General features: G+C 53.6%; 12 protein-coding genes across 12 annotated transcripts; 9 read left to right on the plus strand and 3 right to left on the minus strand.

Annotated features, from left to right (window-relative positions):
* Nucleotides 1-201: 201 nt before the first annotated feature.
* A1O3_03702 (uncharacterized protein) lies at nucleotides 202-2143 on the minus strand (the record flags this gene model as incomplete). The annotated part of the gene is made up of 5 exons (XM_007733837.1): nucleotides 202-488; nucleotides 562-924; nucleotides 979-1513; nucleotides 1570-1720; nucleotides 1782-2143. The coding sequence occupies 5 exons, from the start codon at nucleotides 2141-2143 to the stop codon at nucleotides 202-204; spliced, it is 1698 nt and encodes a 565-aa protein (XP_007732027.1).
* Nucleotides 2144-2712: 569 nt separating this feature from the next.
* A1O3_03703 (uncharacterized protein) lies at nucleotides 2713-3966 on the plus strand (the record flags this gene model as incomplete). Its single annotated transcript, XM_007733838.1, has 1 exon — nucleotides 2713-3966. One exon carries the CDS (start codon nucleotides 2713-2715, stop codon nucleotides 3964-3966), a length of 1254 nt encoding a protein of 417 aa, XP_007732028.1.
* A 575-nt stretch (nucleotides 3967-4541) lies between these two features.
* On the plus strand, nucleotides 4542-6192 carry A1O3_03704 (uncharacterized protein; the record flags this gene model as incomplete). The annotated part of the gene is made up of 5 exons (XM_007733839.1): nucleotides 4542-4552; nucleotides 4635-4939; nucleotides 4997-5479; nucleotides 5544-5682; nucleotides 5874-6192. The coding sequence occupies 5 exons, from the start codon at nucleotides 4542-4544 to the stop codon at nucleotides 6190-6192; spliced, it is 1257 nt and encodes a 418-aa protein (XP_007732029.1).
* A 236-nt stretch (nucleotides 6193-6428) lies between these two features.
* On the plus strand, nucleotides 6429-7003 carry A1O3_03705 (uncharacterized protein; the record flags this gene model as incomplete). The annotated part of the gene is made up of 2 exons (XM_007733840.1): nucleotides 6429-6459; nucleotides 6525-7003. 2 exons carry the CDS (start codon nucleotides 6429-6431, stop codon nucleotides 7001-7003), a joined length of 510 nt encoding a protein of 169 aa, XP_007732030.1.
* A 362-nt stretch (nucleotides 7004-7365) lies between these two features.
* A1O3_03706 (uncharacterized protein) lies at nucleotides 7366-10055 on the plus strand (the record flags this gene model as incomplete). Its single annotated transcript, XM_007733841.1, has 3 exons — nucleotides 7366-7389; nucleotides 7441-7640; nucleotides 7694-10055. The coding sequence occupies 3 exons, from the start codon at nucleotides 7366-7368 to the stop codon at nucleotides 10053-10055; spliced, it is 2586 nt and encodes an 861-aa protein (XP_007732031.1).
* A 503-nt stretch (nucleotides 10056-10558) lies between these two features.
* A1O3_03707 (uncharacterized protein) lies at nucleotides 10559-12356 on the minus strand (the record flags this gene model as incomplete). Its single annotated transcript, XM_007733842.1, has 4 exons — nucleotides 10559-10962; nucleotides 11120-11892; nucleotides 11952-12168; nucleotides 12221-12356. 4 exons carry the CDS (start codon nucleotides 12354-12356, stop codon nucleotides 10559-10561), a joined length of 1530 nt encoding a protein of 509 aa, XP_007732032.1.
* Nucleotides 12357-13930: 1574 nt separating this feature from the next.
* On the plus strand, nucleotides 13931-14449 carry A1O3_03708 (uncharacterized protein; the record flags this gene model as incomplete). The annotated part of the gene is made up of 1 exon (XM_007733843.1): nucleotides 13931-14449. The coding sequence occupies one exon, from the start codon at nucleotides 13931-13933 to the stop codon at nucleotides 14447-14449; it is 519 nt and encodes a 172-aa protein (XP_007732033.1).
* An 895-nt stretch (nucleotides 14450-15344) lies between these two features.
* On the plus strand, nucleotides 15345-16226 carry A1O3_03709 (uncharacterized protein; the record flags this gene model as incomplete). Its single annotated transcript, XM_007733844.1, has 1 exon — nucleotides 15345-16226. The coding sequence occupies one exon, from the start codon at nucleotides 15345-15347 to the stop codon at nucleotides 16224-16226; it is 882 nt and encodes a 293-aa protein (XP_007732034.1).
* Nucleotides 16227-17377: 1151 nt separating this feature from the next.
* Nucleotides 17378-19441, plus strand: A1O3_03710 (uncharacterized protein; the record flags this gene model as incomplete). Its single annotated transcript, XM_007733845.1, has 3 exons — nucleotides 17378-17626; nucleotides 17784-19099; nucleotides 19234-19441. The coding sequence occupies 3 exons, from the start codon at nucleotides 17378-17380 to the stop codon at nucleotides 19439-19441; spliced, it is 1773 nt and encodes a 590-aa protein (XP_007732035.1).
* Nucleotides 19442-20658: 1217 nt separating this feature from the next.
* Nucleotides 20659-21573, plus strand: A1O3_03711 (uncharacterized protein; the record flags this gene model as incomplete). Its single annotated transcript, XM_007733846.1, has 1 exon — nucleotides 20659-21573. One exon carries the CDS (start codon nucleotides 20659-20661, stop codon nucleotides 21571-21573), a length of 915 nt encoding a protein of 304 aa, XP_007732036.1.
* Nucleotides 21574-22387: 814 nt separating this feature from the next.
* A1O3_03712 (uncharacterized protein) lies at nucleotides 22388-23182 on the minus strand (the record flags this gene model as incomplete). The annotated part of the gene is made up of 2 exons (XM_007733847.1): nucleotides 22388-22653; nucleotides 22789-23182. The coding sequence occupies 2 exons, from the start codon at nucleotides 23180-23182 to the stop codon at nucleotides 22388-22390; spliced, it is 660 nt and encodes a 219-aa protein (XP_007732037.1).
* Nucleotides 23183-25330: 2148 nt separating this feature from the next.
* A1O3_03713 (uncharacterized protein) lies at nucleotides 25331-26406 on the plus strand (the record flags this gene model as incomplete). Its single annotated transcript, XM_007733848.1, has 2 exons — nucleotides 25331-25417; nucleotides 25492-26406. 2 exons carry the CDS (start codon nucleotides 25331-25333, stop codon nucleotides 26404-26406), a joined length of 1002 nt encoding a protein of 333 aa, XP_007732038.1.
* Between the last annotated feature and the right edge of the window lie 35 nt (nucleotides 26407-26441).

Consider the following 26441-nt stretch of genomic DNA (forward strand, 5'->3'; position numbering starts at 1 on the left):
CCGATGATCGACCTTCTTCTCGTCCATTAGCGGTCGTCTAAACGAATTCGAACATTTTCCTACGCCTCACTGGGGACTTTCGCTTTTGACTTCGTCTAGATCGTGAAAGGGTCTTCTCCACGCGACGGGTCTTTGTTTCTATAACTATTCGCTGCTGCAACATGCTGTTAAAGCCTCTTCTGGGCGAACAACAATGTGCTGTCATCTCCGACGCATTGCCGACCCTAGGGACCATTTGCCAGTCCCGCTGCTGCCACCATGAAACATTCTCTGGAGCATCCCGGGTTTGCCTTGCCTTTCTGCCTCTTCCTGTAATGCCACCTCCTCGAACTTCTTCCTGTCTGTTGTCAGATCCATCAGCATGGCCCGCACCCTTTTGGTGCGCCATGTGATCTTCCACCCAGCGATATTGACCAGGTATACTGCAATGCCGATATAGCATGTCATGAAAGTCGAGAGCGTGAAGTGAGGTATGAATGCGTTATATCCTGGAACTCACAGAAAGTCTTAGAGACGGAAATTTTGCGCGGACAACGGAGGGGCCAGCATGTCCAAACTCACCATTGAAGAATGTGATGACCACAGTCATGAACAAGGCGAACCACGCGCCATACGGTTGCAAAGGCCCTCGGTAAGCCAGCTCAGCCCGGGAGATGCCTTGAGCCTGCATGCCGCGGCTGAATCCGATATAGGAGAGGAGGATGTTGATCCAGTTGATGGTGCCGAAAACGGTGACTAGACTGACAAAGTACCCGAACACGGTCGAAGCCGCTTTCGACACGTTCATAAATGCGAGCGATGCGAACACTGAAGTCGCTGCCACGCCATAGATGGGTACACCACGTGCTGTGGTGTAGGTAAATATTTGTGGAGCCTGTTTGTCTTTGGCCAGGGAATAGAGGGTTCGAGCGCCAACGTAAATGTCTGTCAGGACCATGTCAGAGGGGTTCCAGCCAGGGGGGAAATAAGAAGATATACCAGTATTCGCCGCACTGATGACAAACACCAAGAGGGAGGCATTAATGATATCGGGGAGGACTTTGATCCCTGCGAGCTGGATGGCAATGACAAAAGGAGACGCTGCTGCGCTAGTCTTTGCCTTGGTCGCTCCAACCAGTCTATCATTGTCGTAAGGGACAGCCATGCCCAGAACAAGGACGCCTCCAACGTAGAAAACACCAATGCGCCAGAGGGTTTGTCGGATGGCTCGGGGGACATTGCGTCTAGGATTGGGTGTTTCTGCGAACGCGGCACCCACCACTTCGGTCCCAGTATATGCAAAGCACGACTGTACCATACAGGCCCAGAACCCGAGGAATCTGCCCAGCGCACCGGGTTGGAGGTACTCTGCGAAAGCCCCGGGATGATTCCAGTAGCGGAACCCCGTTCGTTCCCCCGAAGGGCCTCCGCCGAGTGCCACGATGAGACAGGTCAAAATAACCACCAGAAGAGTGATGATTTTGAGGGACGAGAGAACGAATTCGGCTTCGCCAAAGTTGCTGACATGAAAGACCTATAGGAGGGTGAGTCTGAGCAACCGACACTGTTGAGAGGTAGACGATGGCCTACATTGAGGGTGACGATGACCACCGCAAACACAGCCACCCAGATGCCGACATTCAAGTCTGGTCTCCAATATTGGATGATGAGTCCGGCGGCAGTCAGATTGTTGGCCAGAACGATGGCATATTTGAAAAAGTAATTCCAACCCGTGGCAAACCTGTGGAAGGTATCAGTAACGTGGTCGCGGCAGGGTTCAGAACAGAGAAGAATAAATTTACCCTAAGGCAGGGTCAACAAAGCGAGTAGCATAGCCGTTGAAGCCTTGATCCATGGGGAGAAATGATGCCATCTCACCCAAGGCCGACATGGTGAAGTAGATGATAGCACCGGTGACGATATAGGCGATGAGTAGGCTTGCTGGACCACCTCGAGCGAGTCCCTGGCCCGAGCCGATGATCAGGCCGGTGCCTATCGCTCCGGCAATGGCGAGCATGTTGACCTGACGAGACTTGAACTCACGCCGGAGATTTTGGTGGCTGCTGGATGTGGTTTCCACCATCTCCCCTTCGGTGTTGCTGACAGCTGTAGATAATTCTTTAGGATCGCCATGGGATGCCTGGTCTTTCTGATATTCGTCCATGATCGGAATGGACTACCACAGAAGGGCTCAGTCGGCAATAGATGGATGATTATATATCGCCAAATATAGCGTGCAGATTCTTAAGGAAAAGATGCAGAGAGTTTCTGAGCCGTGGCACTCGCATCGTCGACCTTGTAGGCTCATTATATAGGTCAGTATCATTTATCACGCTTCTCTGGCATCTGATTGTCACGCACCGCCAAGCTGGCATGAGTTGTGAGAGTGTAACTAGGCCCTCCAGTGGTAGAGCCCGTATCGTAATGGGGTGTTGGAGGTCGTATTATGGGTCTGTCCCCAGGCGGAGGATGAAGTCCGTCAGAAGTCAGAATGCTATCAGCACGGACCAGTGCTTTTATAGGCTAATCTGGTCCTGTCGATCGACTGATAGGTTGACCTAGAGTGATCAGCCTTCCGGGTCTCGTCCTCCGAAACACGTGTGGATGTCCTGAACGAGTCCGTAGATTTCGCCTCTCCCTCCTAACTACAGCTTGTATATATACCAAACATGGGCTCCAGAATAAACGGCGTCTGCAAAAGACTGGAGGCAGCCGAGCTTCACCGCAGTCAACATGGGATCAATTACAATAGAAGAGGTCGATATCGCCCAGGGCCGGGAGACACCTTTCACGAGCCAGCACTATCAGTCGTTCTCTCCTGCTGAGCACTCCAAGCTCCGACACGCGGTGCCTGTTGCCGATGAAGAAAAAAACACCTACCTCAACGCTTCGTTCCAGCCTCCTATGAACCTCAGAGTCAAAAATGCACTCGACCAATTTCTGAACCAGGCCACCACCCATGCGCATCCCAAGCCTATCTGGCAGCAAACGACTTCAGAGAGCCGGATTAAACTCGCCACATATCTGAACGTTCCAGAGCATTCGCTTGCATTCACGCGAGACACCACCGAGGGTCTGAATTTGTTTCAAAGATCTTTGCAGTTCACTCCAGGTGACAATGTCGTGCTGTTGGACGTCGAACATCCTAACCATGTATATGGGTGGCTCGGTCTCGTGGACGCTGGCTTGGAAGTTCGACTGGTGCCGACCGGCACGGACACATACGCAGACGCCGACACATTCCAGCCGTTGGTCGACAATCGCACCATCGCCATCGGACTCTCTTCCATCATGTTTCACTCGGGTCAGATGAACAATGTCGGAGATATATGTTCTCGCTTCCGACCCCGAGGCATCCACGTTCTTGTGGATCTCACGCAGCATGTCGGAGTGGCCCAACTTGACCTCACAGCCTGGAACGTCTCAGCTGCAGCGTTTGGTTGTCACAAGGGCTTGGGTTGCCCCAGTGGGCTGGGTGCTCTCTATATTAGCCCTGATGTGCTCCCATTGCTACGACCGACACCACCCATCGTTGGGGCAGGCGCCATTGCAAACCTTCGGGCAGACCTGATTGCTAATCCTGAGGTGCAGTACCACAAAACATCACAAAGATATGAGCACCTCAATCTATCACTTATCGGTGTCGCAGCGCTCAAGGCGTCATTGGACTTTCTAGTGGATGACGTGGGCATTGACAGAGTAGAAAGCCACCTCCGCGCATTAGGTCGCGAGCTGGCTTTGCGTTGCAAGACACTCGGCGTGGAGGTGGTGGGAAGTTCGTATGCAGACCGACGAGCACCACATTTGTATGTGCTGAAGCTGTTGCATCCAGATTGGCAAAGCCACCTTCGACAAGACCACATATATGTGTCTCACTATCGCCTTGGTATCAGAGTGTCATTTGGGTTTTACAACAACGCCGATGATGTCGCTGAACTCGTCCGGTCGATAGAGAGAGGACTGCAAAAGGGTATCCCTCGTGAATGAGCCGGTCCTGCTCTTTAGACGGGGCTAGCTCCGGACTAAGACCGTAGCATAGTTCAGAACAAGAGCTATTCCAGTCTTTCATGATCCTCTTTGTAGTTCATCTGTCTCGTCTCTTTGACGAGAAGTCAGAAATAAATACAAAAACACGCTGCTTTATTACATCGGTTCGTCACGTGCATAACCTCCACATGCTTAATTGATGTCATTCAGCAATCTCGGTGCTCCCCTTTGTAGACCCAAACCGATCTTGACAGAAGTTGTCAGGGCGATCATCATCCCCATGATAAACAGATACTGCATGAAATGAACTCTGTCGTCGAAACCACGTCCCAAACATCAGCCCTCGTAGAGAAGACAGCCGGTCATATCGCAGTCTCGTTGCATTACAGGGTACCGGGCCTCCTACGCAGACCAGACAGGTAGTACTGCTAACGCTGTGTTAGTTGTATAGTCACTGGAGTAAGATCCTCGCAAGTAGCATGAATGGACCATTCTCGACGGCTTTCGTGAGTCAAATGATCATTCGTTCTTGCACATCCTAGGGGGCTAAGACGCGTTCCCTTCAGATGCCGAAGATGTCAGAATCGTAAGGTCAGTTATCCCAACTGTATTTCAAGGTCAACTTCACCAACTCAATCTCTTGATTCTTGCCAGATCAAATGCAGCAGAACGCAGCCGTGCTCGAACTGTGTGGCGGCAGCTATCCCGTGCGAATATCCGAGAGTGGACGCTCGGAAAAAGCCCGTCTCGCACAAGTACCTGTCCGCGCTTGAGACGCGGGTCGCATGGTTTGAATCCTTTGTCAGGAGGCTGCAGTCAGCCTCGGCCGAGGAGCGAGATATCTTGCTGCAGGAGATCTCGCTGGATGACCATTTGAACGAACCAGAGGCAGGGCTTTCCGCGTCTCAGGGCGATGCTACTGTCGCCTCTATCAACCTTGACAGCGCGATTTCATTGGAGAGGGACTCTTCGGGTAAGTCTTCATCCCGGTGGGTGCCCTGACCTACCTCCAGCTGACGCAATGCTCCAGGCTCGTTACAATATCATGGCCCTACCAGTATTTTTGTCACCGAGGAAGTCGAAAAGGAAGGCCGCACTGGACATCCCTCGATTGGCCCACTGGGACCGGAGATCTGGAGCCACAGGCGATTGGCCGCGGCCATGGGCATCGACGACGCCCTCATCAACACGTCCCTGTCGCTCTTCTTTTTGCACCAGTACCCTCAGTATATGTTTGTGTATCGGGAGGCCTTTCTCGCCGACTATCTGGGCCACACACACGGAGGCAAATATTGGTCCTTCCCCTTGGTTTGTGCCATATGTGCCCTGGGAGCTGCCCATTCCAAGGACCCGAACGTCCGCGAGAGAACCAGCATTCTCGCCAAATGTGCCCAAGAGATAATTGTGACGCATGGCCTTGCCAGTCCACAACCCACCAGTGTCCAGGCTCTTTTATGTCTGGCCTTCCACGAGTTGGGACAAGGAAACTCAACACTAGGATGGATGTTGTCGGGTCGGTGTCGAACTTCCTTTTTGCTCTGCGGAATTGATGACACTGATACATCTTACACGTATAGGCATGGCGTTTAGAATGGCCCAAGGCTTAGGCTTCCATCAAGATCCTAGCAAATGGGTCATTTCCGATCAGACGATCACTACAACCTATGATATCGAAATCCGTCGGCGGATCTATTGGGGCTGCTATGTCGCAGACAAGTCTGGCTCTTGTTACTGTTGTTTCCAGAACAGTGAGCTAACGTCATTTCTCCAGGTTTATCAGTCTCTACCTCGGCCGGCCAGTAACTCTATCCGAGAATGACGCAGCGGTACATCCGACTGTTCCATTGCCGTACTTCTTTCTGTCCACCACTCCTCCCCGCGACGGACGCTCGCTGACCCTTCTGTAGCAACTTCCCACCGGACCATGAATGGTTTGGACTGAAGGAGATCGCGGCCAAGACGGCATCGTCTGATACTCCTCGGAAACCGCAGTTGACAAATGCGTTGAAGTACTCTGTCATGCTCGGCAAGATCTTCCAGGACATCATGGCCGAGGTGTTCGCCCCGAGAAAATTCGAAGAGGGCGGAAGCGCACTGATTTATCGGCTGGGACAGCTCAATCTCAGCCTGAGTCGCTGGTATAACGGCATCGACGAGCCTCTGCAATGGAGCCAATGGACCTCTCAGGGGAAAGAACTAGAAAACCATGTCGTCGTTCTTCAGTGAGTGGAGACTTGCCCAAGATCCGATTCCCACTGACCAATACGCAAAGCCTTTTCTATCACAGCATTTGTATTTCGCTTAACCGCCATTTCATCCGGCCGTCGCACGGGTTTCCTCTCAACGAATCTTCGAGAGCGATATGCAACGAGTCATGTGACGCTGTGGTGGCCATGATCCGACAAGTTCGCAGCCAACATGGATTTCTCGGATGTCCACTCATCTTGGTTTACGCGCTCGTCATGGCCGCGACTACGATTGTGAACTTGCAAGGTAGGCTGTCTGAGATGGGGCGAAGGAAAAACCACCGAGAGTCTCCTGCTAATACGAACATCTAGTGACTGAAGCGGCCACCACAGACTCCCGTCTTACATTCCTTCTCAAGGCTCTTCAAGAATGTGCCCCTGTCTACAGGCTCGCAAAAGAAGCAAGGGCAAGGATTGTCGCGTATGTGAGCTCGGTCAAGTCCTTTGCGTCGGGTCCACGCAGTCGGCAGCATGCACAGCGGCCATTGACAACGAGGGACGCGCAAGGTGCGGGTGGAATGCTGGACCAGGACTTTGGGGCCTCTTCGGACGAAGTGTTCCCCGCGCCTGGGCTTCCCACCGGGCCCGACGATGTGGACTGGCCTGCTTATGCTCAGCGATCAATGCACGGTGACGAAGGCATGATGGCGTTCGATTCTCCTTCAAATCTCATGAGTGGGCTGGACGACGAAACGTCGATGATGTCCATGGAGGACGGCGGGCCCAGCACGGACGGGATTGATATAATGAACAATCTGCAGGGATGGTTCTCGCTGGGAATGATGGAATGAATCCCATCGTCTGTGATCAAGAGACTGGTTGAACAGAGCCCAGCTCCCATCATTGTTGAACCTAGTCCGAACCGTCACATCGCAAGGCTGAAGTGCTAGTCTTTTGTCTCTAAAACCCAGCGTAGGGCGACGTTACCGACATTGATGGCGCAGCTGCAACAATAAAGCGGCAGGGCGCAGTTGCTGCTCTAGGAGATGGATTCTCTCGCTGCCTTTGCACATGCCAAGCCCGATCGGTTCTAGTATGAGCGTGAACTCCGCATGGAGCCCAGCACAGAAATCTTGAAATTTCCCCACGCCGTTCGACGCATGTGGCCGACGCTTGCTTGTTGAACATAGATACCTAAGCCCTGCATTCTAGAATGGGGAAACGGGGCGGTAAGAGAGTAGGTACGTCTGTCCCAGCGGAAGCTTTTCAAATCTAACACTCACCCCAGGGCAACCGAGGCCGCGGCGGCGGCCCACCACGCCCAAGACAGGACAACCGCGCATACAAAGCAGAGATCAGTCGATACAACGAGAAATTCGAACAATACTACAATGAGCTTGGAATAATACCCGATGATGAGAAGTCTGATTTCTGGGAGGCCATGCGGAGAGATCTGCCCAATAGTTTCAGGTTCACTGGATCAAAGGCGTATGTCCTGTTCGTTATACGTACAACCCAGCCTCGCTGATGATTTCTCCTAGACATGCCCTGGCTGTCCAGCAGCGCCTGCGCGACTATTATATCCCTGAGATCACATCCATAACTTACGAAGGCCAACACGTCGATGCCCCGCGACCCGTCGAGTGGTACCCTGATCAACTGGCCTGGTTTATGACCACCCCCAAAAATGTCATCCGTCGCTTCAAACCATTCGCGAACTTCCAGAAATTCCTGGTCGCGGAGGCAGATGTTGGAAATATCACTCGGCAGGAGGTCGTCAGCATGATTCCACCCTTGCTCATGGACCTCAAGCCTGGCATGACCGTTTTGGATCTGTGCGCCGCGCCTGGGAGTAAATCCGCGCAACTTATCGAGATGATTCACGCTGGAGAGGAAGAAAGGTCCAGACAAGTTGCTACAAGTGTCGCCAATGGTCTCGATCGACCGGAAGGAGAAGATTACGAAGATGACGGTCGCTCCACTGGTCTGCTCATTGCCAACGATGTCGACTATAAACGAGCCCACATGCTGGTCCATCAGATGAAGCGATTGAGCTCGCCGAACATTATTGTGACGAACCACGATGCGACTGTCTTCCCCTCGATAAAAGTGTCAGCCACCCCAACGAATGGCGGGAAGCCAGGGCAGAATAGGTATCTGAAATTTGACCGTATCCTTGCTGATGTCCCTTGCTCCGGAGATGGCACAGTAAGGAAGAACATGGAGATATGGAAGAACTGGACACCTGGCAATGGGCTCGGTCTACATGCGACGCAGGTCAGAATCTTGATCCGTGCGCTACAAATGCTGAAGGTAGGGGGACGAGTGGTCTATTCAACCTGCAGCATGAATCCGGTCGAAGACGAGGCGGTCCTTGCGGAAGCCATTAACCGCTGCGGAGGCCCTGAGCTAGTTCAGCTACTCGAAACAAAGGATTATCTACCGGGTCTCAAGCGATCTACCGGGTTGAAAGAGTGGGCTATCATGGATAAAATCGGTCGGGTTTGGAAAGATTACGACTCTGTGCAGAAGCAAAAAGAATCCGCGGGCGAAGAGGGTTTGGGTCGCTTGTCGGAGAGCATGTTTCCGCCGAAGAATGACTTGCCCCTGGACAGAGCTATGCGCGTTTATCCTCACAAACAAGACACTGGAGCATTCTTCATCGCCATCCTGGAGAAACGGTCCGAGATCAGAGCCAAGCCCGAAGAGAAGCCGGCGGTTGAACCGGCGACAGTAAAAGTAGAAGCCGCCGACTCCAACGAGACGATCGAAATCGAAACTGTCCCTAATGGAGCGGTCGAGAAACTCAACGGAACGACACCCCTGGATGCAGACACACCGACTAAGAGAAAGCGCTCCGTTGATGAAGAGGATGTCTCGCCGGTGAAGCGAGTCAAGAGCGAAGAGCAACCCGACAGTAAAGCTGACACCAGCAACGGGCAAGCACCAGTGACGGACGACTCTGCTGCGACGGCGAAGCCATCCACTACGAACGGCCAACTGTTGAAGAAGAAGAACCGTAATCAACCATTCGAGGAACCATTCAAGTACCTGTCACCCTCAATCCCCGAGCTCGCCCAGATCAAAGAATTCTACAACCTTTCTCCCCGATTCCCGCAGGACAGATACATGGTCCGTAACGCTCAAGGCACCGCCACCAAGAACATGTACTATACCAATGCGCTTGTCAAGGAGGTCCTGCAAGAGAACGAGGGAAAAGGGCTCAAGTTTGTGCATGCCGGCGTGAAAATGTACGTCAAGCAGGACGCTCCGGCGCCCGATGTATGCCCCTGGCGGATCCAGACGGACGGGCTGCGGCTCCTTGAGACATGGGTCGGTCCTGAGCGCATCATCAAGCTGCACAAGAAGGAGACGTTGAGGAAGCTCCTGGTCGAGATGTTCCCGCGGTTCCACGGCGACGAGTACAAAAACCTCGGCGAGGTCGGCGAGCAGATCCTACCCTTGAAAATGGGCTGTTGCGTGCTTATTGTCGAGCCGAGTGACGCCGAGGATGGCCTGAGCGAACGCATGGTCTTTCCTCTTTGGAAGTCGATCCAGAGTTTGAACTTGATGCTCCCCAAGGAGGATCGAAAAGCCATGTTGTTGCGGTTATTCAACGACGATACCCCGCTGGTCAATCTGAGTAAAGCCTGGACGGCTGGCGGAAAGACGGATGGAGCAGAGTCGACAAAGGATGCGCAGAAGACTGGAGAGTCCGACGTGATAGACGTCGATGAAAAGTCTCAAGAGCCGGCAACGGATCGCGCTCGCAATAGCAGCTCTCCCGAGTCTACGGCCGGCAACGCGGTCGATGACCAGGGCAAAGGCGAAGACGCTGGCCAGGGCGCTGCAGTTTCGGAGGATGAGGACGAAGAAGAAGATGGCGGCGTGCAAATCTCTTGATCATAGAGCCCCTAATTAGATACATTATAAGCTTGAATTCTGGATGCATTATAAGCTTGAATTCAGTTCTTATCTGAGAGGACATGGGCTACATGAACGTGCCATTCCCTCTTCCCTGACCACCGGTGTCTTGCCTTCTGTCTCGGAACAGCGCACAGAAGCATGATCATAATTCAGCCGCAACCCTGACTAGAGATATATTAAATGACAAAGATGAGACTGGGGAATGTTCCTAAATTTGACAGAGTTGGATTGAATCAAGTCTGTACTCTGTACCCTGTACCATTTTGGGCTTGAGGTTATTTGTTTGGGGTTTGTATCGTTGATAAGGAGGGAAGCAAACAAAGCAAAACAAGCTTGAATCCAAAGCGACAACCGAGCACCACGTCCCAAGGTGTCTGGGGCTGCATCTGGAATCCTAGCTAGCCTAACAGCTTATCTTCAAGTAGTATGTAAAATCATCTGCGTCTCGCATCTCAGTCCGTACCACTCAACAGCTTGACTCAAGTACTAAAGCCATCCTTTCGCAAATAGTACGACAAGTCGGCATTGGTCGCGTCTCTCCAGGTGGTGCCGTTGCCGAAGAACCGGAAGCGGTTGGGACTGCAGTACTTGATGTCGAAGTCTTCGCCGCGTTGAGTGCTCATCAAGTCCTTGAAGTGCATGGGGCTGCCGGCCCACATGGCGGTGACGGGGCCGTCGATCTTGTTGTTCTTGTACCACGACCGGCAGTGGGACGTGTAGACGGTGCGTTTCAGATACTCCTGGGTGTAGACGTTGAAATCGTCCACCGCTTCCTGCTTGGGGTCGATCGAGTGGATCTGCTCCTGGGCCATCTTTTCCACCCACTTGACTGCGTACGCGCCGGCCCATTCCATCTGTGGAATCAAACTTCCATTGCCGACGGCTGAAACCAAAGAGAAATAATCCGTCAGCGTGCGCGCAGAAGAAGGTGAAACATCAACATTCATTTTAGGAGCAGTTCGCACCGTGAGCATGGGGTCTTGGGGTTCAGGCCTTGGCCCGCGGTCAGGCGAGTGGGAAGTTGATATGAAAAGACTTACGCGAATTCGGTCCCAAAACGAAGAAGAGATTGGGGAAATCTTTGGCACAGACACTGAAGTATGATTGTGGATTGTCCTTCCACTGTTCTTGCAGTGTCTTGCCGTGGCGGCCCGTCACTGTCCACTGTTTGGCGAAAGAGACGTCGAATCCGGTCGCGCAGATGATCGCGTCGACTTTGTGCTCGGTCCCGTCCGAGTCGACGATGCCGTCTTCGGTGATGCGCGCGGCGGCATTGAAAATCGGCGTGACGTTGGGTGCTTGCAGGGCCTCCAGATAGCCATCGCCGGGACTCAGACGCCGGCATCCAAAGGACCAGGTGGGGATGAGCTTCTCGGCCAGCTCCTTGCTTCCGTTCAGTCTGGTGGTCATGATCCGTCGAGACTCCTCTTGGAAGAACTCGTGTTCGGGCGTGCCGTACTCGAGTCCGCGATAGAGCTGGTTGAAGTCGTGTTCGATCTTCTTGCGATATGCCAGCAACTTCTCCGCATCTTCAAACTCTTTTTTCTGTTCGGTTGAATACTCGAAGTTGCCCCCTTCCGCACTGGCATGCTGGGCGGCAAAATTCGAGCTGATCCACGTCGGTGACCGGATAAAGGTGGTCATGTGCTTGACCACTGGTTGAAGTTTTGGCACGATCTGGATCGCAGATGATCCGTTCCCAATCACGGCGACTTTTTTGTCTTCATAGTCGTAGCTGTGGTCCCACACTGCCGAGTGGCAGAGATGACCCTTGAAATCCTTCAGGCCCGGAATACTGGGCCACCGCCAGTTGCTGGGAAGGACGCATTGTCAGTGTACATGCTGTGCGGATCACTTCTGGACGGGACCTACTTGAGCACACCGCTGGCGTTGATGACGACGTCAGCCTTATCCTCCTTGACGTGCCCATTGACATCCACCTTGACATGCCATTTCCCTTCCTCTTCAAGCCAGGTTGCGTCCAGAACTTGGGCATTGAAAACAATGTTTTTGGTAAGATCGTATTCCTTGGCCACGTTTTGGATGTGTTGTCGAATCTCCGGCCCCTCCGCGTAGAAATGCGACCAGTCTGTGCTGGAAGGTTAGGAGCAGCTCGGGTCAATTGCCGGGAGCCGACGTACTTGGATTGGGTCCCCAGGTGAATGTGTAGATATGTGCCGGGACATCGCATGCTACACCGGGGTACTGGTTCTCATACCAGGTCCCTCCAACCTCTGGGTTCTTCTCATAGATGACATGCTCGCAATAATCTTCCATCTTATAGTCATGTTGGATCTAGTCTTGTGTTAGTCACGACATCTTGCAACTTTCTCGCATCACGCTGGACTTGCCTTGTGCGCCACCATCAGCCCAGAGAACCCTGCGCCGATCGTAATTACTCGGATCTTTCGTGGGGTGTAGAGAGGCTCTTCCATCACAGGTATCCAGTTCGCTGGCTTGGGCAGAGCACTTCCAGCCTGTCCATGTTGATTGTTGACCCATTCCAGAGGAGTCGGCTTGTCGCCATTCGTGGCTGGCCCATTCTGGTGGAATTCAGGGACTGCCATGTCCTTCGATGTACAGAGTTCTGTGACGGGTAGAACCACCATGGGCCTGAAGTCTCGCTCTATTTATCTTGCTGTCCGTGATGAATATCGACATAGGCGTTGGCCTGGATCCCAAAGCTGTGATTTGAGCAGTTCCGCGCGTGGGACGTATTCCGCTGGAATGGCGGATTGAATCGATATAGCATTGTTTATTCGTAGGTATGAGCGTGTAGACAATGACCTAGTGCAAATGAGGGCCTACCCCGTGGGGATGGATAGGGTATGACTCCGGGGAGTGCGGGCCATATTCCGATTGTGGGAGGTGTGCGTTGTGCGTGGAAGCTTTCTAGATATTCTTGCTTCTTCATGAGAGCTTGTGACAACGCCTCTAACGTCATTGGTCGCCTATCAGAGCAGGAGTGCTGCTTCTGTTTTGAGGCCTATACATACCTGGGCCAGTTGGTCAAGTGGACCTCCGGAGTGATGGCAAATCCCGCACAACCACCATAGGCTGCCCTCTGCCAGGCAGCAACCCATGGGATACTCGTTTCATAGCCTGTAGCTCCCAGGATACAGGCAAATGCGAAGCTTCGTACTGGACACACTCTGAGACAGCGTTCTGGGTTCGATCATTCAATCTCCAAGTCATGAACAGGGTGCTTGAAGTTCGAGGTGTTCTGTCCAGTTGTTCAAGAGCTTCTAAATGCTCTGACGCAGGACAAAGACAACAGCCATTTCGTCGACATGCGGGGAAACGATCTTCTTGGCCCGACTCTGTCAGTCAAAAGTCGATCGTCGATTCCTGTCCTCACAACGTGTGAAGCCTTCCTATCAGGACTGTACGCGGAGGCCTTCCGTCCGAACTATGTACCGGTGTGAGGTAGTGTGCAGGAGCACGGCGGAATCAGACCACCAATTTAATGTCCTAGGACAACGACTAGTTGGCTGTTCGAGGTAAGGAACCAGCTTGCCCCTTGTCACATGAAGGGAAGGGCCGTTTAGAGGGTCGAATGAATCTGTCTCGCCAATCACATAAGCTTTCTTTACTAGGTACCCGCTAAGGGACACGTCAAGCGCCGGTCGCTTCATCTCCATGCGGGGTGCTGGCAAAATGTGGAGGTGGGCGGAATTCAGAGTGCTGTGATCAGATGGCGTTGCTGAGGGCATTGATAAACGAGCTGATGCCGCTAGGCCGCTGCGGTGAAGAAGCTGCATCGATTTGGATCACAAAGGATAAAGGGGATATTAACTTCACCACTTCCCCTCCTACCCAAATCTCAGTTCATACATCGCCCATCAGTGACCATGGTATCTCCCGCACAAGACGCCCTCCGGCGCAGTATGATCGGACATGGCGCATGGATGATCCTTTCCAGTCTCATTGGCGGCTTGGGCCTTTGGTGTTACATTTTGGGAGGATTTGAGATCATTCCCGGATATGTCCTCAAGTTCGACCTTGCTGGCAGCGAAACGGGCTGGGTTCGATGTCACACCGGGCCGGTCGCGAACGGATTCATGGTCATAGTCACAGCACTCGGAATCCCCCACCTCGACCTTCCCGACTCCACCGCAGAATGGCTAGGCTGGATCGTCATGATGGACGGGTGGTCGAATGTTGGGTTTTATTTCTTTGGCAACGTGTCACCCAACCGGGGCCTGGCTTTTGGAACGAGTCGTCTGGGGCCCTCGAACATTTTCAGCGTGTTGGCGCTTGGTCCTGCCTATCTCTTCGGGGTCCTGGCAATGGGGGCCTTTGGCCTGTTGGGTTACCACGCCCTCTTCGCCAGCAAGAGCAGCAAGGAAGCTAGCCGAAAAGCATCTTGACAAATCCTACGGAGTACTCAGGAAAGGATGCGAGAGACTAGCAACGAGGCGAGAGAGATTGGGCAGTTGATGTATGTATCGACTTCGTTCAGCCCAGGCCATTGCAGGCTGCGCCCTCTTGCTCTTGGCTGGGGAATCATGCGCAGGGTTTCGGATGTTGGGGGGGGGGGGGAGCGTTTGGTCTCGGTATCAACCGGGTGGGATTGCATCCAGACCAACCACAAGGCCAAGGCCAGGGAGTGGCAGTCGAGGAGGTGTGATTGTTATCAAGGAGTTCTTGAAATCCAATGTCTGCGGAGTGCAGAGGAGTGTCTACCCAGGTAGAATCGGGCAATGACGTAGTTCTTCAAGAAGGTCACGTGGCACTTGACTTTGCACGTGACCATTTCTTCATCTGCAAGGACCTGGAGCGCAGGTCGCCTTCATCCCTCATGCGTGATCCCATGCGTGATCCCATAGTGCACCCTGCCCGGAAGGGTGTGGATGAGTAGACAGAATGACAGTAGCAACGACGTCGACGGCGAGCTGCGTTGCGCCCCTATCATCATCTCCGCTCACAATCTGCCTTGTCTCAGCCATCACCCTCCGCCATGGAAAGGCCAGAGAATACGGCCTTATTACCCGTGTCGCCAATCAAAGGTCAAATGTAATGATTCGAGACCCTGCAAAAAGGTGTTTGAATCGTGGCCACGACAACTCGTAGCCGAGACATCTGCCGAAAAGCCCGACACGACCGATCAATCCGATGCCGGGTACATAAGCAGTGGCCACTCCGTCCGAATTTATCATCCTGCGATCAGATCACTCACCCCACCCTAAACCTGGAGGGGCGTGGGCGTGATTTACACCACTCGAAGAATTCGCAAACCAGCCTTAGCCATAGCTACTTCTCCCTATGGGGTACCTGACCTACGTGTGGCAGAAATGCTTTGTATCATTTATCAGGGTAGCGTTCCGACTTGCCCTCGGCGGAACGACCCCGAGACCTGATGAAGTGCTTCAAATCCCGCGTCGAGACAGCACGGAAGGCAAGATCAAGGTGCATGTCTACCGTGGCAAAGCACCAAAGCCGTGCCCGGTCTTGATCAATTTCCACGGCAGCGGCTGGACAGTGCCGATGCATGGCAGCGACGAAGAGTTCGCACGATGTGTTGTCCAAGGGACCGATTTCACCGTTCTGGATGCCACGTACCGTCTCGCACCCGAGCACCCTTATCCTGCGGCCGTGCATGATGCGGAAGACGTGGTCAGATGGGTTCTTGCTCGTCCTCAGGAGTTCGACCTCTCTCGGGTGAGCATCTCCGGCTTCAGCGCCGGCGGCACCTTGGCCTTGGTGACCAGCGGAGAAGTGTTTCCCAAGTCGACATTTCGCCATCTGATTGCCATCTACTCACCGGCCGATTTCTCCAGGGCGCCCCAGACGAAGAAAGCGCCGGACCCAACGGGCCAGCCGCTGCCAGACTGGCTGGCCACCTTTTTCAACAATTGCTATCTACCTCCTGGCATCGACCGGAAACAACCGACTGTGTCGCCATTCTTCTCTCGAATGGAGAATGTCCCAGATGAGATCGTCATCATCACTTGTGCCGGCGACAACTTGTGTGGGGAGGCCGAATCTGTCGCCCAAAGGCTCTCGGATATGCCTGGAAAGCATGTTTCTCTGCGGCGGATGGAAAAGTGTAATCATGCGTGGGATAAGTCGACCAAGCCCGGGTCTGTGCAAGAACAGGCCAAACATGCTGCTTACGACCTGGCGATCGAGACGCTGCGTCGATAGTTGGAATATACTTGAAGTGGCAGGGAAAGAGGAGAATGGGGGAGGAGCCCTGTCTTTTCTGCCGACCGTAAAGAGTAGATTCACTATTATAGAATCCTCGGGGGAGGCCGTCGGGGCAGTCAGTCGCTATGTACGCTGTACAGGATAGTAACTTTTGGATATACTGAGGAACCCTTGTCTTCAGTTCCTGTACGGCTTCCCCCGGGCTTATGGTACAGGACGCCCCTTTGGCCTTTGGCGGAGAAGACGGAACCTCCCACACTTTGACACTTTGACCCTGGACTGGATGCCGGTCCAGCTTTCTGGGGTAGAAGCATACATACATGGTCTAGACACTCCGTACTGCAGTGCGAATCTCTGGTTACTGTTACTAATCACATGTTGTACTGTATGTGTGGAAGAGGAGGGTGACTGCTCTCCACATGCTCCCCAAACTGCCCCTTTCCCTTCCCCGTTCCCCGTTCCCCTTTCCCCACCTGTCCCAATGCGTCTTGGTCTGGACTGGACCAGCACTGCATCTCACCAAGTTGTGGAGATTGCAGTATCAGTATGTACGGAGTACTCTGTAAAGCCCCGGATACCGCACGACCACCTGTCTGCCGGTCTCGCCGATCCAGTTCAACTGTAGCTTATCTGGGTATGTACCCAGGTAGAGTACGACTCGACACCTTTACTCCACATACAGTGCGGAGAATAGATGCAGCACTGTACGTCCGTCGTTTACAGAGTTCTCCCTACAGTATGGCTGGCCCATGGGGTTTCCTTGCATTGGACTTGGAATCCAGGATCAGGATCAGTACCCACCGCTGGAGCTGGAGCGTCTCCCGATCTCGATCCGGGGTTCTGGGGGACCTCGCCTCCACCTCCTGGGACACATGGGCGCAAGAGGCAGGGCACGCTGCCTGCTCACTGCGGGCGAGCCACGTATACATAATACAGGGCCTGGGGACTTGTTTGCCTCGTTGCAAGATGAGCTCGTCTCCTACGGTCAGTCAGTGGTTGAGAAACAAAGACAAAAGCGGAAACAATCACAACACAAGCACAGCGCAACCACATATATTGCCTTGACCTGCCTCGACCTGCCTCGACTGGACTTGGACTTGTCTTGATTTGACCCAACACCAGGCCCAGCCATCTTTGTTTCCCCCATCATGGGTCTCTTCATCCTCGAGCCCAAATCCGCCGCCCACGTGCCGGGCACGGTACTGCTGGACCAGCAGGCTGCACACTCGGAAGCAGTGACGGCGAGGTTGAAGCACGGCCGAGGCACGAACTCGCATATCGTGCTGGCGCCGCAACCGTCCGAGGATCCCAACGACCCTCTAAACTGGAGCCCGATGAAGAAGTTGCGCGTCCTGGTCGTCACGTACTTTGGCGTCATCATCCATGGCGTGGTCCCAGTGAGTATCCAGTCTCGTCTCTATATCTATACACAGCCCTTCCTTGTATTGTTACTTGTAGAGTTTCTGTGCATCTCCCCTCCCTCTGCGCATCTACCATCTGTCTCTCCCGCTCGCTCAACCCTGAACAATGTCAATGGCTGACCAAGAACCCAAGAACCCAATCCTGAACGCCGGAATTGTGCAGATCGCCACGGAGCTGCACCGGCCCGTGACCGACATTGCCTTGCTCTCGGGCTATGAACTGCTGGCTACGGGGGCCACGGGCCCGTTCGCGTCGGCCTTTGCGCGCAAGTACGGCAAACGGCCGGCGTACCTTCTGGCGTCCATCATCGGCACGGTCGGGGTGATCGTGGGCGAGACGGCCACGGGATACAGCACGCTCCTGGCGGCGCGGGTGATCCAGGGCATCGCGGTAGCGGCGTACGAGGCGCTGGGCATCGCGACCATCGGCGACCTGTACTTTGTGCACGAGCGCGGGTACCGCGTGGCGGTGATCCTGTTCATCCTCAGCTCGTGCTCCAACTTTGTGTCCATCGTGGCCGGGGTCATCACCACCAATCTGGGCTGGCACTACAACTTCCACCTCATGCTGCCCTTTGCCGCGCTGCAGACGGTGCTGTTCGTGCTGTTCGCCCCGGAGACCATGTTCCGCCGTAAGCCCATCTACGACCTCGACACCGTCGGCTCGTCCGAAGACCTGCAGCAGCTGGCCGAGAAGGAGGCCAAGGCCCAGAGGAGTGCCCGACACGTGGAGAAGACTGGTCTCCATGACCCAGAGGACCAAGATACCACCACCACCGCCACCAATCCCACCACCAATACCTCGACCGCGGTGGAAACGGAAACAGAAAAGACCCTAACACACACCACCACGATCGAGTCGATCCAACCGAAAAAGACCTGGCTGCAGGAAATGGCCGTGTACAACGGCTCGTTCGTCGACGACTCGATGCTCAAGATGGTCGTGGCCTGCGTCGCCATCCTGTTCAATGTCGGCGCCTTCTGGCAGACGGTGAGCACGGGGCTCGTCACGGCCTGGTACGTCGCCGTGGCCATCCTGTCGGGCGTGCTGTTCGCCGGACCCCCTTACCTGCTCTCGTCGGCCGAGATCGGCTACACGTCGGTCGGCCCGTTCATCGGCGGCCTGCTGGGCTCGACCGTGTGCTTCGTCATCTCGTCGCCGCTGCTGAAGTGGCTGACGCGCCGGAACAAGGGCATCTACGAGCCCGAGTTCTGTCTGGTGCCCGTCATCCCGGGCGCCCTGGTCGCCATTGCCGGCTTCCTGGGCCTGGGCTACAGTCTGCAGAACCAGCAGAACGTCTACGTCGTGTGTTTCACCTGGGGCGTCATCCTGTTCGGCATCACCTTCATCGTCACTTTTGCCTCGCAGTACACGCTCGACGCTTTCCGGAATAACAGTACCGAGATCTTTATCATGAATATGGTCTTTAAGAATTTCTTTTTTTATGGGTGAGCTTTGATTTCTACACACTTTTACGATCCCCGATATTCCTGAGCAAAGCTGACCTAACCACTCACACCCACACCCACACTCACTCTCACTCACACTCATACTCACACTCACACTGACTCTAACTCTCCAGGCTCACAAACTACATCATTCAATGGTACACGTCCGGCGGCCCCGTCCAAGTCTTCGGTACCCTGTCCGGCATCACGGCGTTTGTCTGCCTGCTCTTGATCCCGCTGTACGTGTACGGCAAGCGCTATCGCAGTTTCTGGCACCACTACAACATGCTCCGCATCCTTCGGCTGGAGACCGACCATTTGGGTGCAGATGGTGGTCACTGAGAATACAGAGATGCGAACGCGGTGTGGATGGTGGTCAGCAAAGCAAACACCAAACGAATACGGACTGGGTTCAGATGGTGGTCAGCAAAGCAAACACCAAACGGATGCGGACTAGGCTCAGATGGTGGTTACCAAATCAACAGAATGGGATAGGAACGTTGGGTACAGTACTGACTGAGGTCACTGAGTACAGGGACCTTGATCCGAACTCTGTGTGATACCGTGGTCGCTGCTGTTGGTGCTTCAAGCTAGACACGAACTTGGATGTGGTCTGGTGTATCTATAGTCTGGTGTTCTATGGTCTGGTGTATCTACGGTCTGGTGTATCTATCATAATCATCGGTACTGCAAGCTGCCAGGTAGGCACCACTGTAGCACACAGCAATACTTGTAGCAAATCCGATCGTAAGGCAGAGTGGAACAGAAAATCTGATTCTCATCGTCTGCCTTGGTTAGTACCTAATCTATACAAATTAGGGGTTTAGGTAGTATTGAGAAATACGTACATATAGGGGACAGCGTACTGTACAGTCGACCGTAACGTAGAGAATTCAGTACAGTACCTAAAGACAGTAGTGCTGAGAGGCATGGTTGAAGCCGCGTATAGATGGAGAGTAAGGTCCTTTATACTATAACAGGCGTGCCGTAGATACCAGTCACCTTAATATCTATAGTAGTATGAACAGGTGCTGGTAGTATCTCTACGGCAGTATATGCAGTCAGATGATACCTGACTGAGCGATAATATACCAGGCAGTCTACGACAATTCACTAATGTAGTCGAGATTAGTTTTCCCGTCAGATCTCTAATCCTCCCCCCAGTCCCCGTCCCCGTTCCCGTTCCACGTTGTCTGTTGTGTTACCCCGTTCCGTTCATGCCCCAGTCCAACCTGGATTACTGTACTATACTGTATGTGGGGTAAGTTGACCTACCTGGATTAGAGTATATATACGTCCAGCAGTTCTGACCGTTGCATGTAACAGGTGTACGGATACTCCATCCAGCTTACTCCGCACATTGTCATTGTCATTGTACAGTACTGTCCCTTGGCACGCGCTCACCGGGCACGGCATTCCAACTCTACTTTTCTCGGAAGAGACTAAGCGACAGTGGTTTGTCTTTTTGTCGGTCGGCTTGTTTACTTACTTACCTCTCTCTCTCTCTCACACACACACACACACACACACACATATATATATATATACATACTTACACCATGCCCCCCAGCATTGACCCTCCCGGAACGCTAATCCACCATGCCAACGGCCAAACCAGCCACGTCATGATCGACGACTTCACCGACCCATGGCTCGCGCACGAAACCGAAACCATCCTGATCCAACCTGGATTCGCCCGGCACGCCGCATTCTGGTATCACTGGATCCCCGCGCTGAGTCGTGAGTATCGCGTGGTGCGGCGCGACTCTCGCGGGCACGGCTGGTCGAGCGCGCCGGCACCAACACCAACCCGACCACCACAACCGGAGGATGACGATACCTCAGAACCCCCCTACGACTACGACTGGTCGGTCGACACCATATGCGACGAGATCATCGACTGCCTGGACCAACTCTCCATAGCCAAAGTGCACTTCCTCGGCGAGTCGACCAGCGGCATGATCGGCGAGATCCTGGCGGCCAAGTATCCGCACCGCCTGCGGTCGCTGACCATCTGCTCGTCGCCGACCTTCTTGCCGCCGCCGGCGCTCGAGCTGTTCGCCTTCGGCCACCGGGACTGGCCGACCGCGTGTCGCGAACTGGGCCCACGGGCTTGGGGGGAGGCGCTGTCCAAGGTCCCCGGCACCGTGTCAGTGCCGGACCCGGCCTACTTGCTCTGGTGGATCGATCAGATCGCCCTGTCGTCGCCGGACGGCCTGGCCGGCTACGCGGGCTTCTTGTCCACCCTGGACTCGAGACCGTATCTGGCGCAGATAAGGCTGCCCATGCTGATCCTGGCCCCGGCCAAGAGCGCCGCAACCACGCTCGAAGAACAGCGGAAGATTGCGCAGAGTGTGAAAAATAGTCGCATCGAAGTCATCCATGGAACGGGCCACGAGATCTATGTCGAGATGCCGCATGAATGTCAGGCTGCCGTGTTGGACTTTCTTAAGTCTCTGAAACAAAAGCCTTGAAAGTTAAATATAAAGGCCCATCTTCGGATCTGGTCTAGAATCGAAAAATATATGCCCCTGCTTCTCTTCGCATCAATGACCAGAGGCAGGCATCGTATCGACTGCCCGTTCACAGCCGGCAGAGGTAGTCATTGTATTGTAGCGACTGCCCATTCACAGTTGGAACTGGAATTTGGTGTGTTCGATCGGAATAGCTGTATCCGTCTCACTCGACCATGCGTCCACTGCCCTGGCTTGGGCCGCAGTTGCGGGTTCTGTCGCCATGGGGTGGAAAAGTATCAAGAAGGGTTAGCAGCCGATAAAAGCTGTAAATGAAGGTAAAGAGCAGGAGCAAGATGAGAAACAGCAGATGAGATATGCAAATACCGGTGAAGAGCGGGAACAAGATGAGAACAGCAGACGAGATGTGCGAATATGGGACATGAACAGAAACAAGGTGGGAAGGACCAGAAGGACGAGGAGGAAGTAGAACTCCTCCATGTTGTGCTCTTCAATTCGCGGCAAACGAGCACCACTTTCGCACCACTTTCGCAGGTACTGTACAGAGTGCCGCGGCGACCTCGAACCAGTCAATAAAACTCGAACCACACATATCACCGCTCCTTGAGTCAGGGGCCTTAGCCCTGTCATTCTTCCTAGCAACGCGTAGAAGACTTGTCTCTTGTGTATTCATATAAAACTAGTCAATTGGTCATATGAAATTCAAAGCACTCTATACTCTGCACTCTTGTCCAGCCACAATACCATTTCATTTTTCTCTCTTGTATCGCCAACCCCCTTACCCGCCACACTCTTCATTCCAATGTCCAGTCTCTCACTTATCCGGATTGATTCCCACGGGAATCAACCGTCGCTGACCCTCATCCACATCCTCACTCAGCTTCTCCCCCATCCATGATGGCTGGGACTCATGGATCTTGTCCTCGAGCTCGACCATGTGGTTTCCAGCGATAAAGAACGCCTTGCCGTTGATGCTCTGATCGACCGCTGGGAGCAGCAGAGCCCGCGCGACTCCCTCGGGCGTGTTGGCGGGAAGATGTCCCCATAAGTCCTTGATGGCGGCCGGCAGCATCGGAGTCACTAGGTACACATAAATCGTAGTCAGTCCCAGTCAATACTTTGATCCAGAAACCCACAAAGTCAATCAATCAGAGAAAAGGATTTCTTGTTCGGCACAAGAAGGAGAAGAAGAAGTAAGAGAAACCCAAAGCTGACCTGTCATCCACGGCGCGATCATATTGATCGTGATGTTTCGGCGTGGCAATTGCGTCCTGAGACTTCTCATGAGCCCGAGAACGCCGGTCTTGGCCGCACAGTACTGGTACAGCGGCGGCGTGTCGATGTAGCTGGCCGCAGAGCCCGTCAGGACGATTTGGTGCGTGCGTGGGGAAGATGTGTGCGGTGGTGGCGACTTCTCAAAGTAATGCACGGCGCATTTGACGAAATAGACGTGCGCGACCAGATTGACCTCGAGGTTCTTCAGATCTGGCTTTTGGAGGCGGCCGGTGGCAGGGTCGTACGAGTCCTCCAGTAGGTTCTCTCTGTTGATCCCGGCATTGGAGACGACGACGTCGAGATGGCCGAATCTCTGGTGTGCTTGCTCGAACATCTCGACCACGTCGTCCCATTGCGACACATCGGTCTTGCGGAATTGAATGCGACTACTGGATCGGCACCGTCACCGTCACCGTCAATACCAACACGATTACACACTTGTGCCGTCGACAGGAGATGACTTGGCTACCTAGGTAGCTAGTCCCACTGGTCATAGTAATAGTGGTGGGTTTGTCTGGGGTTGTCTGGCTGGGCTGGAGGGGAGAGGCAGATCGCGTTATAGGGAGAAGAGCGAGAAGGAGAAGGAGAAGGAGACGGAATAGGAATCTCAGTCACGAACACTTCATCCTTGAATTCCTCCAGAAGAGTCGCGGCTTCTTTCTCATTCCAATCCGCCAAAGCGAGGTTCGCGCCATGTTCTGCACAACCGTCAAGTCAGCAATCCCGGACATGTCTTCTTGTCTCGCCAACAAGGGGGACAATTTGGGCAATAGTGGAAGTTGCGTTTTTGGTTGTCGTTGTCGTTGCTGTTGGTTGCTGTTGTTGATGCAGCATCAGGGATAGGGGCCACTGCATGTTTCTGTATAGTACTTGCCGTAAGCGAGCCGGGCTGTTGCGCGGCCGATTCCTGTCGCACAGCCGGAGAGAAGGATGGTTTTCCCTTGAAGGTTGTGGAAATCGATTGGTGCTGTGTACGTCGTCATTATGTTTGGGTTGGGCTTGGGTTCGTAGAGCGCTGCCTGTTCGCGGTTCAGGTTCAGTGTCAGGTTCAGATTCAGGTTCAGGTTCAGGTTCAGTGTATGTGTTTGGTTTGCGGTCGAAGGAAAACTACTAGTACACGTATATTACTGTCTGAAATCTGAGTAGAAGTCTGAGGAACCCCAGGGCAGCACGAAGTTCAACTGGAGGGGTTTAGGCCTCAAAGGCTGAGGTAGGCACAACCCAGGCGTTGGTTTGGCATCCTAATCCCTCCGCGGCAGCGAACTAGAGATGGTTCGGGGGTAGGTGGGAGGCGGGAGGTGTGTGAGCTTCTACATACACATGCCTAGTTAGGGGGGGTGTCTACACAACATAGGGGGTGTCTAATCTGGGGACTCTTCGCCAGGGGTTCTGGGTCGGAGTCTGGGGTGTACACTGTATATCCGAAGTGTGGGGGAAATGAAAATGGAAGCGGAAGTCGGAGACTGGAGTTGCGCCCACTTGCCTCTTAGAGGTTGGACCATCCCACTCTCTTCTCTCTATGTACATTAATTGTACGGAGTACAATAGGAACTGATCCCACTTACTGCCTTGGTTAGTAGCAGAGCGGCCTCCCACACTGACAGCTTAGAGGTAGTCTACAGATACAGTATCAGGACAGGGGGATGGACACGCTCGGTGGACACACTGATGACCTCGAAACGTCAGCCTGTTCGACGTGCTGTATGCGTCATGGGAATAGGCAAAGCAGGGTTCTCTCTGTCGCAGCAAAGCTAATTGTCATCGTTCCTTTCTCGCCAATCAGGTTAACATATATAGATCACAGAGTACCTAGTAGGACCTTGACATCTAATCCTTTCACAAGTCTCGGTCGGTCAGAAACTCCCGAAATTCGTTCTCACGGTCGAGGATGGAGTGCGTGGTCCTACTAACCAAAACGCAGTCTTTATGACCTCCCGCAACTCGTTTCTGTTCTTTCTACGGAGGATCTACCCTACACGTAAAGTCCAACAGAACGTCTCGAATACGTACCTAGGTACCTATATGTACGGTGTACATATGTAAACTACCTTTACCTAGGCACTTAGGGTTAGGGTTAGGGTTAGGGTTATGTCGGAGTGTGCCAATACACTTATCCAAGGCTTGGCAGCCTCCACGTAAATTGACCGCAGATTGCCGAGGCTATCCGCTATATCTGGACAGTCAGAACCGCGAGACGCGGCACCCTCGCTTTAGGCTTGGTGCCGGAGCACCCACAAGGGGAGCCATTTATTCTTGACTGCGACAGGCTGGGCCCTTTAGCCCGCTCTGAACACTGGTTGCCAGACAGGTCTGAGAGCAAAGCTTAGGGGCGGGAAAGGGAGACCCCAGTTGGTGGAAGATGGGGAATTCAGCGAACCCGACATTGACCGTCTTTTCGAATTCCGAATAAAATCTGAATGAAGATGATTTCACCGTGTGCTTAGCGGTCAAGGGCAAGGTCAATGTCAAGAGTCAAGACGAGATGCTCCCCGCAAGGATAGACACCCATGCTCATGTGCTTCCACCGGCTTGGAGGGAAGAATGCAGCCGACAGGGTTATTCCGTGCCGGTCAGTTCCAACCATGAGGCGCCGAATGAGATTGAACGTCAGTCTATTTGGCTTGGAGTACTGACTGATTGCAGGTCTGGACCGCAGAAGATCATATCCGATTGATGGACGAACTGAACATCTCGAGATCCATCCTCAGCATCACGGCACCAGGCACGCATATTACGCCTGGGGACGATGCACATGCTCGCAAGATCACTAGAGAAGCCAATGAATATGTGGCATCCGTGGTCCAAGCCCATCCGTCGCGGTTCGGATTCTTTGCCTCGCTGCCACTCCCGGACGCCGACGGATCGTTGGAAGAGATCGAATACGTCTCGCAGAATCTCCATCCCGTGGGCTTCTGTCTGGTGGCCAACAACCACGGCATATATCTGGGGGATTCGAAGTTCGATCGTGTCTTCGACAAGCTGAATGCAATCTCCGCCAAGGTCTTCATCCACCCGACGAACTGCCGGGTATCTCACACCAACGGGGAGTTCCACAAGCATGGCGAGTCTGAGTTGATCCCGCGTCTTCCTGGCGCCGTGCTCGAGTACTTTTTCGAGACGGCACGCGCGGTGACGAACCTACTGCTCTCGGGCACGGTGACCCGATGTCCAAATACCACCTTCATTATCCCACACTGCGGCTCAGTCTTGCCGTCCATCCTAGAGCGGGTAACTGGCTTCTCCACGCAATGCCTGGGACTGCAGGGTATCCCCACCTCGGACGCAGTCATAGACTTGTTCCACAAGCAATTCTATTTTGACCTCGCGGGCTATGTGCTGCCCGATCAGCTTCCAGCAATGCTTCGACTTACTTCCGCCGATAAATTGCTCTATGGTAGTGACCTCCCATTTCCTCCCGTCTCCGTGGTGAGAACACTGGCAGAGAGCCTAGATGAATATTTGAAAGAGAACGTGGAAGAAAAGGTCATTGCCCAAATCTATAATGGGAATGCGGCCAATCTGTTTGGAGAACAGGCTCAGGCTTCCAGATCCGTCTAGGCCCGATGCTTAGACTAGCTGTGGAAGACTTGCAA

This window comes from Capronia epimyces (genome assembly GCF_000585565.1).
Source record: "Capronia epimyces CBS 606.96 chromosome Unknown aczIQ-supercont1.3, whole genome shotgun sequence".
NCBI classification, from domain to species: Eukaryota; Fungi; Ascomycota; class Eurotiomycetes; order Chaetothyriales; family Herpotrichiellaceae; genus Capronia; species Capronia epimyces.